The sequence below is a fragment of the Vanessa cardui genome, chromosome 16 (assembly GCF_905220365.1).
Source record: "Vanessa cardui chromosome 16, ilVanCard2.1, whole genome shotgun sequence".
In the NCBI taxonomy this organism is placed as follows: domain Eukaryota; kingdom Metazoa; phylum Arthropoda; class Insecta; order Lepidoptera; family Nymphalidae; genus Vanessa; species Vanessa cardui.
In genome coordinates this window covers 12,314,910-12,334,110 of record NC_061138.1, presented here as the reverse complement: position 1 = coordinate 12,334,110, position 19,201 = coordinate 12,314,910, and the positions used below count along the sequence as shown (strand labels likewise).

General features: G+C 33.0%; 1 protein-coding gene across 1 annotated transcript in view; it reads right to left on the bottom strand.

The window, feature by feature from the left end:
- The window catches only part of LOC124536402, a 167,769-nt gene that overhangs the window by 105,369 nt on the left and 43,199 nt on the right, over positions 1-19,201 (bottom strand). Inside the window, exon 3 of the mRNA XM_047112933.1 lies at positions 12,651-12,718. Within this exon, the coding sequence (XP_046968889.1) occupies positions 12,651-12,718 (68 nt within the window). The remainder of the gene's footprint in view (positions 1-12,650; positions 12,719-19,201) is intronic.

Genomic DNA, 19,201 nt, shown 5'->3' with positions numbered 1-19,201 from the left:
AATGTGCTCGTAACTTGAACAATCTCATACGTAGGGAACTTTGTATAACGGGAATCCCTAAAGGGCTTTTTGTTTCTTTATGGTTCTTTAAACCAATCCCGAGGGTAGAGTGACTTCTTAATATAGCATTTTTACAGTCACGCGTGCAACAAAATACATTTATGATATAATTTTCTTTATCATATAATTTATTTTTATTACTTTTCTTTGAATATTAGTAATAAACATTTGAAACAAGCATGATTAGCCTATTAACCTTCCTTAGTGGGACCTCCTTTTAAGGAGAAGGTTTACAGTTTATTCAACCACACTTTAAAATAAACATTCCTTTGCTTTATTCTTTCTTTCTGTTTCAAGTTGGTTTGATGATTTTATCCGCTACTTGAAGAATTTCTCATAATTCCCTTCATAGTCAAACGATTCGAATTAAACATACAAATTATACGTCAATATAATTATTGACAACAAATTTATATTTTTAAAAGATTAATTTCAAATTCGAGGTATTGTAAATCCATTATTATTTATCATGTTGTATCGAAATTTTACACAATACTCGGTGGTAGGGCTTTGTGAACGCCCATCTGGATAGATACCAACCACTCATCAGATATCATATCATCATATAGCAATAGTCAGTATTGTTATGTTCCGGCTTAAAGGATGAGTGAGCCAGTGTAACTACAGGCACAAGGGACATAGCATTTTAGTTCCCAAGGTTGGAGGCGTATTGGCGATGAAAAGAATGTTTAATATTTGTTTGGTGCCACTGTCTATGGGCGGTGGCGACCATTTACCATCAAGTGGCCTATTTGTTCGTCTACCAACCTAAATTTTAGAAAAAATACACAAAATGTAGGTCAAGGACTTCATATATATAAAAACTGCTAAAATTCATATATGTATATAATTATGACATGCCATACAATTGATATTCTAAAGCAATCAGAGATAATGACGTAGCTTTCTATCAATAAAATTTCTTCGTCTTGGATCATTAGTCCAAATCAAACAAAAAGGTTTTACTATTTTTTTTTTTCAGTATGGAAACACTAGTATTTGTAGATATTATTGACATAAGCGCAAGATATATAAATTATTTGTATTATATTGTGTGTTAAGGACAAACTTTGTTTATATAATATTAGGTTATCAACACCCTAAGCTCGGGTATTGAATCTTGGCCCGAGTTAATCCTCCACGGACCACATCCGGGTTAGTTTATGGAATTACATGTAGTTGTTTATGGAGTTGATCTTTGTTCGTATTCACTGAAAATTCATGGATATGTCCTTACTAATGCCAGTACTATGAAATTTAGTTTATTTCAAAGACTTCCACGTCTTGAACAGTTAATCAGTGTTCGTGGAGAAACACTTCGTCAGAAATACAGAAAAGGAGGTAGGATACCTATAAGTTGCCTGACACCGTCCCCCTCAAGAGTGGTCACATCAGCGACCCCATTGATGTTGTATGAGTTACACCAACTAACTAATATTATGTCTGTATGTTTTGGTGTCATAAACTCATGACCTTTGAACTGATAGTAATATTTTTGACATCATGGTAGTCGGGCTTTGTGAAATATACAGGGTTATTGGTAACTCGACGTATATCAGTTAGGAGGTGATAGGGGTGATTATTTGCAATTCAAAATAAATCATTCAAAGTCAATACTTTGAAATAGAAATAGTAAAGTATCAAGATTTAACAAATGATTTTTTGTAGCCCTTTGGACCAAGTCCGTCTTGGTAAGTACCTCATCGTAGGTACTATCCCCAAATAGCTATTCTTATTATTGTATTTTGGCTTATAGCATCAGCTACTATAGGCAAAAGGGATATAACATCTTATTTCCAATGATTGGCGCATTGGTGATGTAAGAAATAGTTAATATTTCTTACAGCGCCACTATCTATTGGTGTTGACAACTTACCATTAGGTGGCCTATATGCTAGTGTGCCAAGCTATAGCTTAAAAAAGATTGGTCTATTGTTAATGTAGGGAATTAGAATTGGCGCCAATGTCTATAAGCTGTTGACCTTTAAGGTACAATTGCTCGTCCCCACCCATCGCTATGGGTCAATGAACCACATAAACTTCAATACTGTTCCACAGTCCGAAGTATGTATTTGTATTTACCTATTTATACCGGTCAATAACCCCCTTTGCTAATATTTACGATTATATAAAATATCATTATTTATATAAAACAAAATATTCGAATATGAACTCGGTTTCAGTGAAACAATGACGAAGTATAAAAAAATATAATCCACAAAGAACTATTGTTCTCTAGGGCTCTAGGCTAAATCATCTCTGAAAGCCAGATAATTTTATAATTGTTTCATAAAAGATAATTAGTTTTATGAGAGAGTTCCATTAGCTTAACATAAATTACTTTACTAATGTGAGGGACAGTGCTCATAGAGGCTTTAGTAGCGGTTTCAGTGGTCATTTCAATTTTACTACTATTCTCTTTGGGATCGAAATTCGACCATAATCATTATTCAAAATTAGGCGTAAATATTAGTTTGAATATTCTTATTTCAGAAAAGGTATATGTGTTAGCGGGACATGATGATGATGATGATATAATGATGTATGTGATGTTGATTTGGCCGATTATAGCCAACTATGCAGCATAATAGCACTATGCAGCAAAATATTCAGCAGATATATTTATAGGTAGCAGATGCATTAATAAAAGAGGCTTTTATGTGCTCTCCGAGGCATTCGAGTGTACACACTTGTAATTTATGGGCTCAACCTTAGGTCTAAACCTAGAACTTTGGGATCTGCGGCTTCATATATTATCAATGTCAATAAGTAGGGCATACAAAGTGAACGAAAATAATCTACAGTCCGCTATCGACAAAACTGTCGATACGACAAAATGTGAAAAACTCCCTTCGAATTCAACTTGAGAAGTATTACAACTAATAGTGATACATTTTTAATGTCTGTACCTTATTTATTATTATTATAACTTTTTTATATAAGTAAATTTTGCTCGGCATAATTTTGCCGGATTCAGTCGGCATACGCGGGCCCAGGCCAAGTGCACGTCTGTCTTAAAGTGGGGTATTTGATTGGATTTGTGTGGTATTTTGGGATAGTAATTTTCTGAATATTATTATTATTATAAACAACTACTTGCAACCCGCAGACCGCGCCACTCTCACCTTATAAATAAAATCGTTTGGATATCATTTTTATTTGTTTTATTACATTATATAAAATAAATATTGGACAACATCAAATACATTACTCTGATTCCCATGTAAATAAAAGCACTTGTGTTATGGAAAATCAGAAGTACCACAAATACCCAGATCCAAGACAGCATAAAACTCTAATGAACTTTTTCTAAATCAACTCGGCAAGAAATCGAACCCAGGACCTGAGTGGCGTATCTATGAAAATACTCAATCCGGTGTACACACTACTCGACCACGGAGGTCATCAAATCATTCATTGATCGTTACTAACTTACCGCAGAAGTTATGACTTTGTTCGTACAGTTTAGCAAGTTATAACGGATTAAATAAATAAAGTTGTAAATGAAGGAGGACGAAGATTAATTGAGGATAGAACATCATTAAAGTTTGAAGGCAAATGCAATGATAGTTTAAGGGGTAGATATATGTACATTGTTAACCTTGCTCGATTGGGCGTTACTGATAAATATCCCATAAGGAAACCTCACACCGCAAATGCCTTGTGAAGTGTCACATGTCAGCACATCGTCTCCTACGGAGGGTATGTATCGTCGCGTGTATCGATTACGTTAAAATATCGATTTAAAAATTAATAGGCAAAAATAAGGCGAAGGCTCTCTTAGTGTTGTGTTATTTTAAATACTGATTTAAACAAAAAAAACTTTTGATAAAATATCGTAGGTAAAAAGGAAATTATAAATGAAATCAGAATCTACAAAATGTATTACTTTTTGTTGTTTTAATTATATTTTCGTAACGAAGAAGAAATCCTTGATGTCACAGAGATTAACATTTATATTTTTATAAGGTTTTCTGGTTAAACATTTTATTATTTCATCTATATCCTCGCCTTGACCATCAATTCTTATCAGAGAAGGGAACAAAATGAAGTGTTAGAAATATATAAAATCACGTGGCAGTTACAGTGAATAAAATATATCTCGAATCGTATGTATAGGGAGATCCCGAAATAAATCTGTCGAACGAAACGAATGCAGGGTGTCCAACGCTGCGTATACATTTGATATGAAAATTTTATAATCTAGTACATTTTCGATGTATTGTTAAAAAATTCATCGGCTCCCAAATATAATTGGGTTTTTTGTCAAGGAATCCTTTGCAAACAAAATTAAGGAAACAGTGTTAATTTTATACACTTAACACTTTTAGGGATTGTTCATTAGTCGTAATAGCTAAGAGATTATTATAGGTCTTTATGCGTTTACTGTACCAAATAGTGTTAAAGATTTGTTTTTTTCTTTTTCTTATATCATATAGATTAATAGCATAATGGGCTACCAGATAGTGGTCACCGACAAAGGTACTGTAAGAAATTTTAATTATTCATTAACTCATTCTCTCTCTTAACCACTGACCAAAGATTTGACTTAACTACCAACATTGGGCACTGAGATGTTATATTGGGCCTGTAGTTACACTTTTATTTTTCTTGCTGGGAAAACGCATTACGCATTTCCTCCACGTTATGGAACGTGGAGGAAAGGCGTAATGCGTGTGGGACTCCCCGGTTCCCTGGACGCTGAGTGTGCCCAGGTCCACCGGGTTTACCCACTAAAAAACCAGCGATACTCTCTCCGTTTATCAGCGGGCATCACAGGATCGCCTACGCATACTACCGTGATGCACTGACGATGCCTGTATTTACACTGGCTCAACCAATCTATTACTGGAATACATCCGATAAGATTGATCAGAAAGCCTTAATACCAATTAAGGAATGGTTCATTATTCTTTTAGTCATTACTTTCAGAGAATACAATAGAAGCCATTAAATATTGTCACTATTACAATAAGTTCCAAGTAAAACAATGGAAACAGATCTTTAATCTTTGAACCTCAAGCGGCTGAAAAAAGAATTAATATAACTACCTAGTTAGTGATTTTAGATTATAATTAGTGCAATCCGTTTTAGTTGGCTGGATTCTTTCCTAATTTGAGTTGTTTATTTTTTATTTCTACATTGAGCGTCGTAGAGTTTTTCTATTTTAGTAATTAGGTCAATAACGTTGCTCATAGAAGGTAACTCTATAATTCTGGTTGAATAAATAATGAAGTGCTAGTATAAAAAATTAACTACTGAGGGTTATGAATTATTGAATCATAAAGGTCTGTGACGAGGCGAGATGGTATAGCGGTTATAACTTATGTATCGTTACTAATGACTGCAGGTTCAGACGCGAGCAAGCCTCACTGACCTTACATGTCAGGATTTGGGATTAGATTTTTTTTCGAGCACGCTGTTGCAGGTACTCTTAAATCCTGCATGTACTTAATGTGCAAGAAATTTGAACCATTCCTTAGATCGCTAATGCGTCTCTAACCTAAATACTGGGGCTTGTTGTTAGCCTTATAAAATAAGAAAATAATAAAAGTAATAATTGTTTAATTACAAAAGTATGATTTTATTATTTTTCCCATATTTGTTTATTTGTTTTATCTAACCATAAATTCTATCAGTAAACATCAATTTCACCTCTGATCCATGAGGAAATATTTACAATAAGCAATTAACACAACTGAAACAGTTGAACGAATGCTTGAAAATTGGCTTCAATAATTATTTTAAAAATTGCAATACTTAAAAAAACCATTTGTAGCTAAATCGTTAGTACCATTTGACAAATACGATTTAAAATGACACAATATTGTGCTCATTTATGTAATACGATTTGGAGTACTACAAATAACACGGTGTATTGAAAAAAGTGTTATTAACATAAGAAATTGATAAGCACTAGAAAAAATTAAGAGATGACATACATAACTATTATTATTCTAAATTAGGCGTTGTACACATTCTTCGAACAATTTAATTTTGTAGAATAATATTATTTTGATTCCTATCTTAAGAAGTTAATATCATTTCGATTTTCTTAGAATTCTGATTCATGTATCTAGCCGCTAAGCTATCGTGGCTCTTAATTGCATACATAATTGAATTGATTATCTTAAGTGGTGTAGCTTTGATCACTATTTATAGGCTATGGCATCCCCGACAAATAGATTCAATTACTTGACAAACTACAAAACCGAGGCTTTGGCGTCGTTTCTCGGAGTCGAGTGTCTCTTCAACCAAACAATTTGCAAATTGGAAAATTTAAGTCTTGCTACTGATATATTTATTTATATTTGGGTAAATTCGATTGGTCTGATTATTTTTTTAATGTTAATCAAATAAGCAGTGGCAATGGTGACATATTAACCACAGTATAACTATAGTTACGTTAGCTCGCTTAACATAAAATCGGATCACAATAATCAATGTCAAAAATCAAAATCAAAATAAACTTTATTCAGGTAGGCTCTTACAAGCACTTTTGAATCGTCATTTTATAATTAAGTGAAGCTACCACCGGTTTGGAAAGTAGATTCTACCGAGAAGAACGGGAAGAAACTAAGTAGTTTCTCTTTTTCAACATATAAAAAATACAAAGTTAAGTTAGTTAAATACAATTATTTGAATTAATATATCCTATTTGGAAGTCAACAGGTATTAATGCCTTTTTTTCCAATGTATTTTTTACAAACGATTTGAATTTACGAAACGGCAAAGTTAAAAATGTCTGCCGAATTTTATTATAGAAACGGATACCTTGCCCCATATATGCGTTATAATCTTCTCTTTACTTCTAATGCGCATACAATAATACTAGAGTACAGTACAATTTTCCACTGCTGAGCTAAGGTCTAAAGGGAAACGAGCTCCTACAAGTTCGAGATGAATTATATGAGGTCCTAGTCTGATGCGGTTAAGATGTACCATTAACTAACCACTGGGCCATCTCAGTAATAATACTAAATAATAAATAAATAAATAAAAATATTGCTACTGGGCGGTATAATATGAGTTCAGGGAACAATTCTATTGACATAACGTTACGATACGATCCCGATTTATTTCGATCCAACTTGGACTATTAATATTATTATCAATATTATTCTGTTTATTTATTTAGATTTTTTTAAATATTGCCAACATCATATACATTACTCTGATACCAATATAAATAGCTAAAGCGCTTATGGAAAATTAGAAGTAACGACGTTACTACAAATTAACATTTTCTACATCGACTTGGCTGGGAATCGAACCCGGGACCTCGGAGTACCGTACCCGTACCAGTGTATATACTACTCAACCACGGAGTTAGCTTACTTAGCAACTCGTATCGTATCGGATTACATTTTGATTCTATTAATTGACAAATTGCTTTAGAAATAGCATTCAGGCGCTCTCCGCAATTGAAATTAATCCCCTCTTAGTTCTAATTTTTGATGAATCATTCCAAATTCAAATTCTTTTATTTAATATGGAAGCATTACACATACTTAATAATAGTCAAATTAAATACTACCACCGCTTAAAAAAACAGCCTGACTTGATAAGAACTGGCGAATTAAAGTCAGCAGGTCTTTTTTTAATATTTATTAAATACATATATTGCATAATTTGATTCCAAGTAAATAACTTTGACTCACGATTAGCGAGCCGATCCTTTCTTTGACAGATGTTTTTCATTTGATCGATTCGATTTTTACCTTAATTGAGTCATATAAAATTAAACGTAAAAACAAACGTTAAATAATGAGGAATAATTACAGTATTATATTTATTTGTGAGTTAGGATAGCCCAGTGGTTAGAACGCGTGCATCTTAACCGATGATTGCGAGTTCAAACCCAGGCAAGCACCGCTGTTTCATGTGCTTAATTTGTCTTTATAATTCATCTCGTGCTCGGCGGTGAAGGAAAACATCGTGAGGAAACCTGCATGTGTCCACTTTCATCGAAATTCTGCCACATGTGCATTCCACCTACCCGCATTGGAACAGCGTGGTGGAATGATATGTTCCAAACCCTTTCCTTTATGGAAGAGGAGGCCTTATCTCAGTCGTGGGAAATGTACAGACTGTTACTTTACTTTTACTTTTTATATTTATTTATAATGCTATTAATTAGAAATGTCTGACGCTTGCAAATGAAACATTCGAACGATATATTGTATATATTTTTCAAGCATTACAGTCGCGTTGCTTTCACTGTTAATAGGCGAGCTTGTTAATTTTTACGATACTATGACGCGATGTTTTATTTTTTTCATCTTTTTTAATTTGACTAGGTTATGTTCAGCTCGCTGTACTACTTTTTTACTTTAGTTTTTATTCGATTTTCTCATAAAAGGTTGTCAATTTAGGCTTAGTTTTTTACTGTATAAAACGATTTTTCCAATTAGATCAATTTTAAGAGTAGAAATATATGTCTTTCTAAGCTCTCTCATATACAAATTATAACACTTTTTTCATTATGATATTTAAAATAAAAAAATCCATAGTATTGCATTTTAAATCTAAAAAGCTAAAAATTTTCAATATAAGAATATAATCAGTTATTTCTGGAGTGTTCTTTTCAAATTATTATTTTCGACATACATTACTAGTTATCCGATATTTCTGAAATTGTGTTCACAGAAATAACCACCAATTTAGGTTAGGATAGCTTTAATTAAGGCTTCCTCTACATTTGAGGAGAACATTAGGAGCATATTCTGAAACACTGCTCCAATACAGATTGGTAGATTGCATGTGTTACAATTTCGTTGAAAACAAACGCAGGTTTCCTCACGAATTTTTCCTTCATCGCCGAGGTCAAGATGCATTATGAAAACAAATGAAGCACATGAAAATTCAGCTGCGTATCCTTTTTATGAACTCGCAATCATCGTTTAAGATGCATGCTTTCTTACCACTGGACCATCTCGGCTAAAAGTGATCGCTCGTGCATTATCTACTGTATGTCAATTATATGATTCCAGAAACATTCACGGCTGCCAACATTGCTTGCATAAAGTTATATCTCAATAGAATGAACAATACGAGAAGTCGTAGAATACAAAATCAAGATATTCAAGTAGGCTCTGACGAGAACTTTTGTCTCATTTTACAAGGTTATATGTACTTGGTAGGTCTTTGTGTAAGCTAGTCTCAGTAGATACGGTACTAACTCATCATATATTCTACCACCAAATAATACTTAGTATTCTTGAGTTCCGGCTTCAAGGAGTAAGCCAGTGTTACTGATACATAACAACTCAGTTCCCAAGGTTGTTGTATTTGCCATGTAAGGAATTGGTTATATTTTTCACAGTGGTGGTGGTGGTAAATACTTACCACCAGGTAGTCCAATAGCTAATGATGACATAAGTAAAGTATATGATATCAGATGCTATGTTTCTTGTGCCTATAGCTTTATACTTATGTTCGGTATTCTATGAATAGAACTAGGAAAATTATACTTTCGATAAATTGTGAAAAACTATTATCAATAAAACAAATATCTTCATTACAAAATAACGAATCAACACTCAATCTCTAAATATCGTAAGAATTGATGTTATAAATTAAAAAGCAAAAGATTATTCTCGTACTTGTTCAAGCTTTATAATATTTCAGAAAATAAACTTTATTATGAAACGTGTAATAATCTGTGTCAATTTTCTCTTGCTGCTGAAATAGCGAGGAAAATTTGAATATCATATTAAACTTGAACAAGAAACAACATCAAGCCAAGTTCTCACTTATATTATTTTCGCAGTCATTTTACATTTTCGTACAATGACATTTCAAAATGAAAATAATAAAAACTATCTAAGTTTAAATTACAGAAGCTTATATATAAATAGAAATTTTAACAAAAAGAAAAACCGACTTCAATCAAAACACTATTTTAAAACAAATGAATATGCACTAAAAAGTAATAAAAATAATTGCGTATTCGACGTATTTTTAAGAGTCCTCCCAAGTAAAATGAAATGAAAAATATTAGACTACTTAAAAGTCGATTTACGATTATATGACGTAGTTATAGTTATTGTTATATTTGGGGGCGGTGTCAAAATCGGTCCACCCAGTGAAAAGTTATGAGGTATCAAAAAAAAAAATACAGACGAATTGATAACCTCCTCCTTTTTGAAGTCGGTTGAAAACATTAAGGTTATAGCAGTTTAATGGTTCGGGGTGGTTTAAACTAGTTTTACGTTTTTTCTTTTTTGAACAAATAAAAAATAAATATGTTTCAAAGTTTGATAAAAAAGTCATTTACCAAAATCACAAAAAAGTTTTTAATAAGCAGACACGATTAAATACATCAGTAATAAATGGATACCGCTAGTTTAAGTTCCGACGAATATTACTTAGTTTTTATGTTGCTAGTTTGTGATTGTTTATATATTAGATTATACATAGATATTCTACCAACAAACAATACTCAGTATGGTCGTGTTCCACTTAGAAAGGTGAGTGAGTCAATATTATTGAACAAAGGACATAACATCATAGCTTCCAAACGTATTGGCGCTGTAAATAATGATTGAATGTAAATATCTTTGGGTGTTGATTGCCACTTATCACCATGTGGCGAAAATGTTCCTCCATCATTCTTACCATAAGAAAATAATTAGAAGAAGGTGACATCGTCCCGACCGATTAAAGACGATTAATCAGCGCAGGACATAGTAAAGTGGGTGCATTCCTTATTCCTTCACCCAAATAATCCGAACGGCAAAGCAGACATAACCGAAAAAACTTCAGATGTATGGAAGTGTAAATCGCCCGATTCGGGGTTAGTACCTAAGACCTCCGGATCTGCGGGTCTTGTACAGTAGGTGTTACCATATTATTAATCACTTTGTCTTGTAAGACCCAATGGGATCGTTTTGTCCTTGTGAAAGTATCTTACATAGAGCATCTATCAACGTCAGATCTTATATATTATGAAACTTTATGGAAACAAATAAAATAAAATACTTAGAAATACTGTTCTTTTTTCCGATATGAGATCAGAATGATGACAGATTATTTACGGCGAATAATTACGTCAATTTTGAAAATATAAATGCCAATGATGTTTTATTTATTATTATTTAATAGAAGATTAAGCAGGTGATAAAAAAGGTGGAGCTAATACTTGTTGACTTATAGGCAGGATAAATTACATACAAATATACTTGTAAGAGTAACTACTGAGTTTCTTGCCAGTCCTTCACGGTAGAATCAACATTCCGAACCGGTAGCTTGTAAAAGCCTACTTGAATAAAATATATTTAGATTTTTTATTTTAAAAAATGCGATATTTTACAAAAATACCTAAAATATATATTTTTTTTGGTTTCAGTTTTGGTATGATGGTGATATAATATTTGTGTATGAATTAAGATTGTCTTAATAATATTTTGTATGATTTTGAATATTTTTTTTTATGTTTTTTAAATTAAAAATAAACTAAATAAGTGCTTCAAAAGCGATAAATAATTTTATATTATTAAACCCTGATAATCTATCAGATGCTTCAGTTTATCGTCAATTAACTGTATTGCTCTATAACTAAAGTGCTTATAAAACATATTCTATTTAAGCACTCATAACTTATTGTTTAAATATTAATAAAACTCGTCTCTAGAGTATTGAATATAGATCAGTTTCTAATGTTCATTGGAAGTATACTCGAAATAAAAAAAAAATAGTCACAAATCTGCCATAAGGTTTCTTTCCGCTTGAGCGTGAGAATGTTGTATTTGACCTTTATGATCCATATTATTCATGAACATAATTTTAAAATAAATAAAAACAACAACTGATGGACAGGAACTTAGACAACAAACTTTGCATTGTTGTATGAGAATTTTTATTTACCAATTTCGATGACGACGACCTTTGTGGTCGAATAGTGTGTGCATCGGTTTTCATGGGTAAGCCACTCCGTGGTCCCAGGTTCGATTAACGGCCAAGTCGATGTAGATTATCTTTAATTTTCTATGTTGTCTTGGGTCTGGGTTTTTGTGGTACCGTCGTTACTTCTGATTTTCCATAACACAAGTGCTTTAGCTACTTACTTTATGATCAAAGTAGGGTATGTGATGTTGTCTCATATTTATTTACATTTATTTAATTTAAATTCTACTATCTTTTATAGCACAAGGTACGCGGCCTGAATTCATTTTGGGGAGAATAAGAATACTATTCGTTTTCCGACTGTATTGTGTCCAACCGGTCAAATTGAAGCCACTCAGGGTCCAACACAAAATACACCGACCGTTCCAACCTCACACATAAATACACATATACAGATATACCCTTACATACACACGCGTGCTTACATAAAATTAATCGTTATATTAATGCATTACTTTTTTAGGAAAAACGACAGTGTATTTTGACATTTTAGCTTTTTTGGAATTGATTTGCAAAACTTAAAAAATAGCGAAAGTTATTATAGAATTAAAAAAAATTATAAATTGAATAAATAAATTTACATTATCAAATCTTAAATTAAACGAAATGTTATATGAAATTAAATAAAATGAAATGAAAAATTAAATGAAATGAAATATGTTATAAATAAATGTCGAACTTACCTAGTCTTAAAGTTTTAGTAAAGAACACTTGGTAAATGGTGGCACTAGTCGTTTTTCTATAACGTAACCTGAAACAAAGAGATGAGAATATTAAAAGATAAATAAGTGAACAGATTATAAAACAAACCTTCATTTAATTCGTGTCACAAAACGGACAATATATTATTCGACATTGTAGAGTCAACAGAAGCAAGTTTGTGCAACTTAACGTTATTTGCTGTAAATAACATAGTTGTGAATGAATTTTGTTATTTTTCGAAAAAAAAAAGATATATTTAATACAACAAAGAACATAAATTAACATAACAAACAACAAAAAATAAAGATTAAGTATACGACAGTTATGAATTTTCAGCTGCCTTACTTGTCTGGCTGATTCCGAAATAGATATTATTTGCAGATGTAAAGCGTTGCAACCATAATAAAATATTTTTTCTAAAAAATAACATCGACTTCGAAGTGATCATTAAAAAGTTATAAAGTAATTTGATTTAAACACGTATTATTGAAAGAGAACGTATTTCGATAAAACTTATATGGGACCACTTCTGGAGCATTATATACCAAATAATAACATAACAAAAGAAATGTTTAGTGTGTCTGTACTTCTCTTGATAAAAGCTACGAAGAGGAGTATAAATCCATATACTAATGTTGAAAGAACTATTTCCTAACTCCTAGTAATTGAGGACTTATACTTTCCATCATCAGCTCAACAGTATAACATTATAATTGCCAAAAGCAAATGCCAATATAATTTCAGAAAATATGTAAAACGCGGTACATGTGCCTATAAAATTTGAGAGTTCCCCTCGTTTTCTTCAAGATCCCATCATCAGACTCTTATATCCTCATCATGGTACCATTCCAGGTGTGGGAATCACCCACAAAAATATATATAAATATCTTCTTTCTAACTAAAAAAAAAAAATCCTCAAAATCGGTTCATAACTGGTGAAGTAATCGGCGAACAAATATAAAAAAAATTATATACCGGTCGAATTGAGAACACTCCTTTTTTGAAGTCGCTTAAAAACTCATTATTAACAATACTAAATTACATAACTAAAAAGAAACTGGTGAAGATTATCTTGACCAGTACAAGAAAAGAAAAACACTATCTATTCGATCTCTTTGTCGATTCTTGAACTTTTTGCCCACGAGATCAGCTTCTTTCTTTATTTAAGACGGATGACTTTGTCTTCATTTGAAAAACGAGCAAATCTTGTAATTTAAATTCTAATTTTGTTCCAATTAAGACTTATTCAGTTAATTAGTTGTAACGAGTACTGCTACTCTTGGTTTCTTATAGTTCTAATAGCTGCATATAAGAAAAAAAATTAAAGTAACAGCCTGTATAAGTTATAACGGGTTATAGCGTCCTTACATTTTGGAAGTTTTTAAGTTATGTACCATATTTAATGCAGTTGATTTGCAGACAGGATGTATTATATACATATATTTAACTGACATTACTGTATTTTTAAATTTTGAAAAAAGGATAACTATAGAGTGGCTTGCCGGTTCATTTTGGTAGAATCTACTTTCCGAACCGGTGGTAGCTTCACTTAATATAGTTGTTAAATAACGATTCAAAAGTGCTTGTAAAATCCTACTTTAATAATAGTATATAACATTTGATTTTCAAACAGGTTGGATTTTCATTCGAAACGTACAGGTTTCCTCACAATTGTTTCATTTACCGTGGTGCATTTTTATAGTTTTCCGAAACTAGCTATTCGCTAGTTATGAATTTTTAAAATACGTTTGGTATTCATATATTCAATTGCGAATATAATTTAAGGTATTTCCTGTCCACAGTGGAAAAGCTTTGTGTCATCGTTGTAGAGCTTTGCTTAGGTCTTTCTGTGTAGCTACTGTTCCGATCTACCTAGGAATTGTAGAAATTTATGATTTTAAACGAGTAAATTCAAATTATGTCTTGTAGCTTTAGTCAATCAGTGTAATTAGAGACACATTGTCCATAAAAAGTAATTTCCCGTGATTGATAAATTGACGAAGTTAGGAGTGTGTTATATTTCTCGGAATGCCAATAGGTATTGGCAATATAGAGTGCGGAATTCATTTAAACAGTTTTGAAAGATTCATTTATTTGTCAGTCTTATTTTCCTACATTAAATCACTCATATTATAAAACAAAGTCCCCCGACCGCTTCTGTCTGTCTGTACGTTCGTGTTCCAAAACAACTGAACGGATTTTCATGCGGTTTTCACTAATAGACAAGTGAATTCATAAGGAAGGTTTCGGTTCATTTATTATGTTTTTTTTTTTGTGTAACTGAATTGAGATAACGACAACTGTTAGACATGTTGGAAAAAATAAAATAAAATGATTATGTTTTTATCATCCGATTTGATTGGTGACGCTGACTTTTAGCTATAAATTCAGGTTTTATATTGCATCATGATGAAAAAATATCTTGTATTAATACGTGAAGACAAAACTTTGTATCACATTGTACACATATGTACAGATTTAATATGAAACATTTTTTTGGACTAAAAGGGCACAGATCATTTCGCAAATGTCACGAACAATTGAGAAGACTCTATGTAGATTTAAAGATACGGTCGAGGAAACAGCCTTAATTTAATTTTTAAGGCGTAATAGTAGTAGATTATTTGCAAACCCGCAAGCAAATACTATATATTGTACGTCTGTACTGTCAACGACAACAAACTTCATTTTTTTTTATTTTTTTTTTATTTATGCCCAGAGGACGCAGATTATTTGGCCACAAAACGCTTCATGTCAAAATTAATAAATAATTATTATGTCATTTTTTTATGCTAATGGCAAGGTATCGTTTGGCTAAGTCTGTCTTATTTTAAGCATCAGTGTATCTTATATTTTTGTTTGCCAAGTTAACATTAAATTGTAAATTAAAAAAAGTAAAGTAACAGCCTGTAAATTTCCCACTGCTGGGATGAGGCCTCCTCTTCCATTAAGGAGAGGGTTTGGAACATATTCGCACCACGCTGTTCCAATGCGGATTGTAGCATGTACATGTGGCTGAATTTCGATGAAATTAGACACATGCAGGTTTCCTCACGATGTTTTCCTTCGCCGCCGAGCACGAGATGAATTATAAACACAAGTCAAGCACCACTATATATATGTATATAGTGGTGCTTGCTTGGGTTTGAACTCGCAATCATCGGTTAATATGCACGCGTTCTATTAAATTGTGAAATACAAAACTATAAAAAAATACAAAGTAAGTACAAAGTTATAGTTTATATTGTTGGTTTAAATGAATAATAAATTCAAAATTGATTACTTTGTATGATAGTTTAATTAACAGATTCGAGCGATTTACAGCTGATAACTTAGTTTGTATCAAAGGCAGCGTGTTATGATGTGTTCAAATGCTATGACAATGCTGCGTTTGATATGATAACTGGCAATGTTTGTGACAAACGTTTGATGTAGTGGCCATGTATCTTGATTTAATATTGGGCGCGATTTCCCACTCACGATAGGCTTTTGTTTTGACTGTTGATTTAATCTTAAAGAGTAATGTAGTCAGTAATATACCGATTTGAAATTTTGCACAGCTTTAAGGAATGAATTTCGTCGGTCTATTTTGTTAGTATTTCACCACTAAATTAGGGATATAATTTTTTGTGGGGTAAGTATTAAGAGTATCAAGAGAAAGATTGAAAATTAATGTTTTAATATTTATAAAAACAGCTTGTAAATTTCCCATTGCTGGGCTAAGGCCTCCTGTCCCTTTTGAGCTTTTGAGGAGGTTTGGAATATATTCCAACATGCTGTTTCAATGCGTGTTGGTGGAATACACATGTGGCAGACTTTCTATGAAATTAGACACATGCAGGTTTCTTCATAATTTTTCCGTCACCGCCGAGCACGAGATGAATTATAAACACAAATCGTTAAAATGCAAGCGTTCTAACCACTGGGCCATCTCGGGCTGCCTGGTAGTCTTATAATAATACTGATGGCTCGTCGTTGCGATAGTAATACTGCTCAGTACGAGAGGAACCGCAGTTTCGGACATTTGGTTCATGCACTCGGCCGAGCGGCCGGTGGTGCGAAGCTACCATCCGCGGGATTATGCCTGAACGCCTCTAAGGCCGAAGCCAGCCTAGCCGAATCCGGCAAGGATATGCTCACTGTGGAGCCCCGAGAGTCGGGAGGCTCTAAACGATGTGACTTTACTAGTCGCGCTTTATTCGTAAGGTGCGACGTCGAAGCCCATTTGGAACGCGGCGATCGATGCGAGCGCTCTTAACACGTGAATCACGGCGCCGAAGTTTCGAATATACCTCAGTTCGATGTCGGGGCTCGGAATAATAGTCTGTAGACGACTTACGTTCCTGGCGGGGTGTTGTGCTCGGTAGAGCAGCGTCGTGCTGCGATCTGTTGAGACTCAGCCCTACGCCAGGTGATTCGTCCGAGTTATTATGTTATTATGTTAAGTATGGTTTTTTTGTCATTTATATATTTACTAGTAGTTTTCATGTCTTTGCTCGAGTTTTAGGGTGTTGATGGTCTTATGTATTCAAAAAAGTAGCCTATATCCTTTCTTAGAGTTCAAGTTTGCTTCATACATAATTTCATCAAATTCGGTTTAGCGGTTTGGTCATGAAAGAGAGACAGACAGATTTCCTTTCACATTTATAATATTAAAAGAGAATATTTATATTTAATTACACATATTATGAAATATAAAATTATTATAAATAACACACACACATAGAAATGGGTTACATCAGCCCTTTGATTAAGTCAGGCTCCGAAAGAAAATACGTTTTATTTTGTAATGCAAGATATTCTTAAAAATGTCAGCCTTCACACCAACCTGTATAGCTTAATGAGCTCTCTTGTAAACGTACTCGTGGTACGGAACAAATGCAGCTAATTATAAACCAAAACACGCAAGAACTGGAAATAGTATAGCTTTGAATGAAATTTTAATAATTCTTAATCTATACATATAACAAAATTGGTGTGTCTGTTTGTAATATTAAAATAGCCCTTTTTACTCAATGCATATATATTTATACATTACATATACCAAAATAACAATCATTACAATTTTTGTCCGTCTGTCTGCTTATTCCGGCTAATCTCTGGAACAGCTGAACCGACGATTTTGACTTTCACTGGCAGATAACTGATATAATAGGGAGTTACTTAGGCTATTATATATTATATTGTTAAATTCAAACGCGAACAAAGGCGCGGGCACATAATTGTGAAGTATAAGCAGCAAATTTTAAAAAAGTTAAAAAAGAAAGGCATGTTTTGTAGTTATTTTTCTCTGTTACGCCTCGTGATTTCGTGCGTTAACCATTTCATATAATTTCTTCGCAGAATTTTCTACAATAAATACATTTTACTTAAAACAGATGTTCGTATTTATAAAGATATAAAATAAGTGCTTGAATCGTTAAACGAAAAATTTATTTTTTTCTCCTCAGAATTTTTATATAATTGTATTTGTTGTAGTTACGACTCCAAGATTCGTTGTAGAAAACTTTACTTTATCTTAACAAGTAACAGCTTCTAAATTTCACCCTTAGGAGAAGGTTTAGGAGCGGCAGAATTTCTTTGGAACTCAAGTTGGATGTCACGTAAAGTTTCCTCAACGCCGAGCCGAGATGACATATAAAAAAATTAAGCACATGAAAATTCACTCGTGAGAATTTGAACTCACGATCACTGGTTATGATGCACGCCTTCTAACTGGGCCATCTCGGTTACTTTACCAATATTTCTTTACTATCTACTCAATGACATTTTAATGCTGCTGACCGAAATGCATACACATGATTTGATTAATTGAACAAAATATGTTTGCATATAAATAATATGTCCATGGAATTGGGTGGAGCTTTAATTAAGCCTGTCAGTATATAATGTATACTATACACTTGGTATTCTGGTGTTCTGGTTAAAAAAAGTGAGTGAGCCAGGATAACTATAAGGTCATTTACATTTTATTTCCCAAGGTAGGGAGCGCACGGGTCGATCCCTTGGCGTCCGCCGAAAGACGGAGAGGGTACCGCTGGTTTTTTAATGGGAAACCCGGTGTACTTGTGCGCACTCGGCGTCCAGGGCTCCGAGGAGTACCACACCCTCCCACTTTCCATAACGTGGGGGAAGCGCGTAATGCGTTTTTCCAGCGACAAAAAAAAAGGGAGCGCACGGGTTATATAATAAATGACTATTATTGACATCAGGAGACACATTTTCCCGCCTACCAAACTCATAAGTAAAAACAAGCAAGCGATTTCTTCAGCCTTTTAATATTGGTGGAAATAGGCATACAGATAAAGTTTTATCTTCGCGTATAAATACTGTAACACAATGGCTTCAAAAGCCCAATAGTAGCATTAAAAATATATATTACGCTCAGTGGCAACTTTAAATATAAAAGCTTACATGGATTATATATTTTAATAGCAAAAATTCATGTTCATAAATAAGGTATATTATCCGGAGAGGAGATTATATACATGATAATAGAACTTTGATTTATTCGTTGATTTTCATGAAGGAT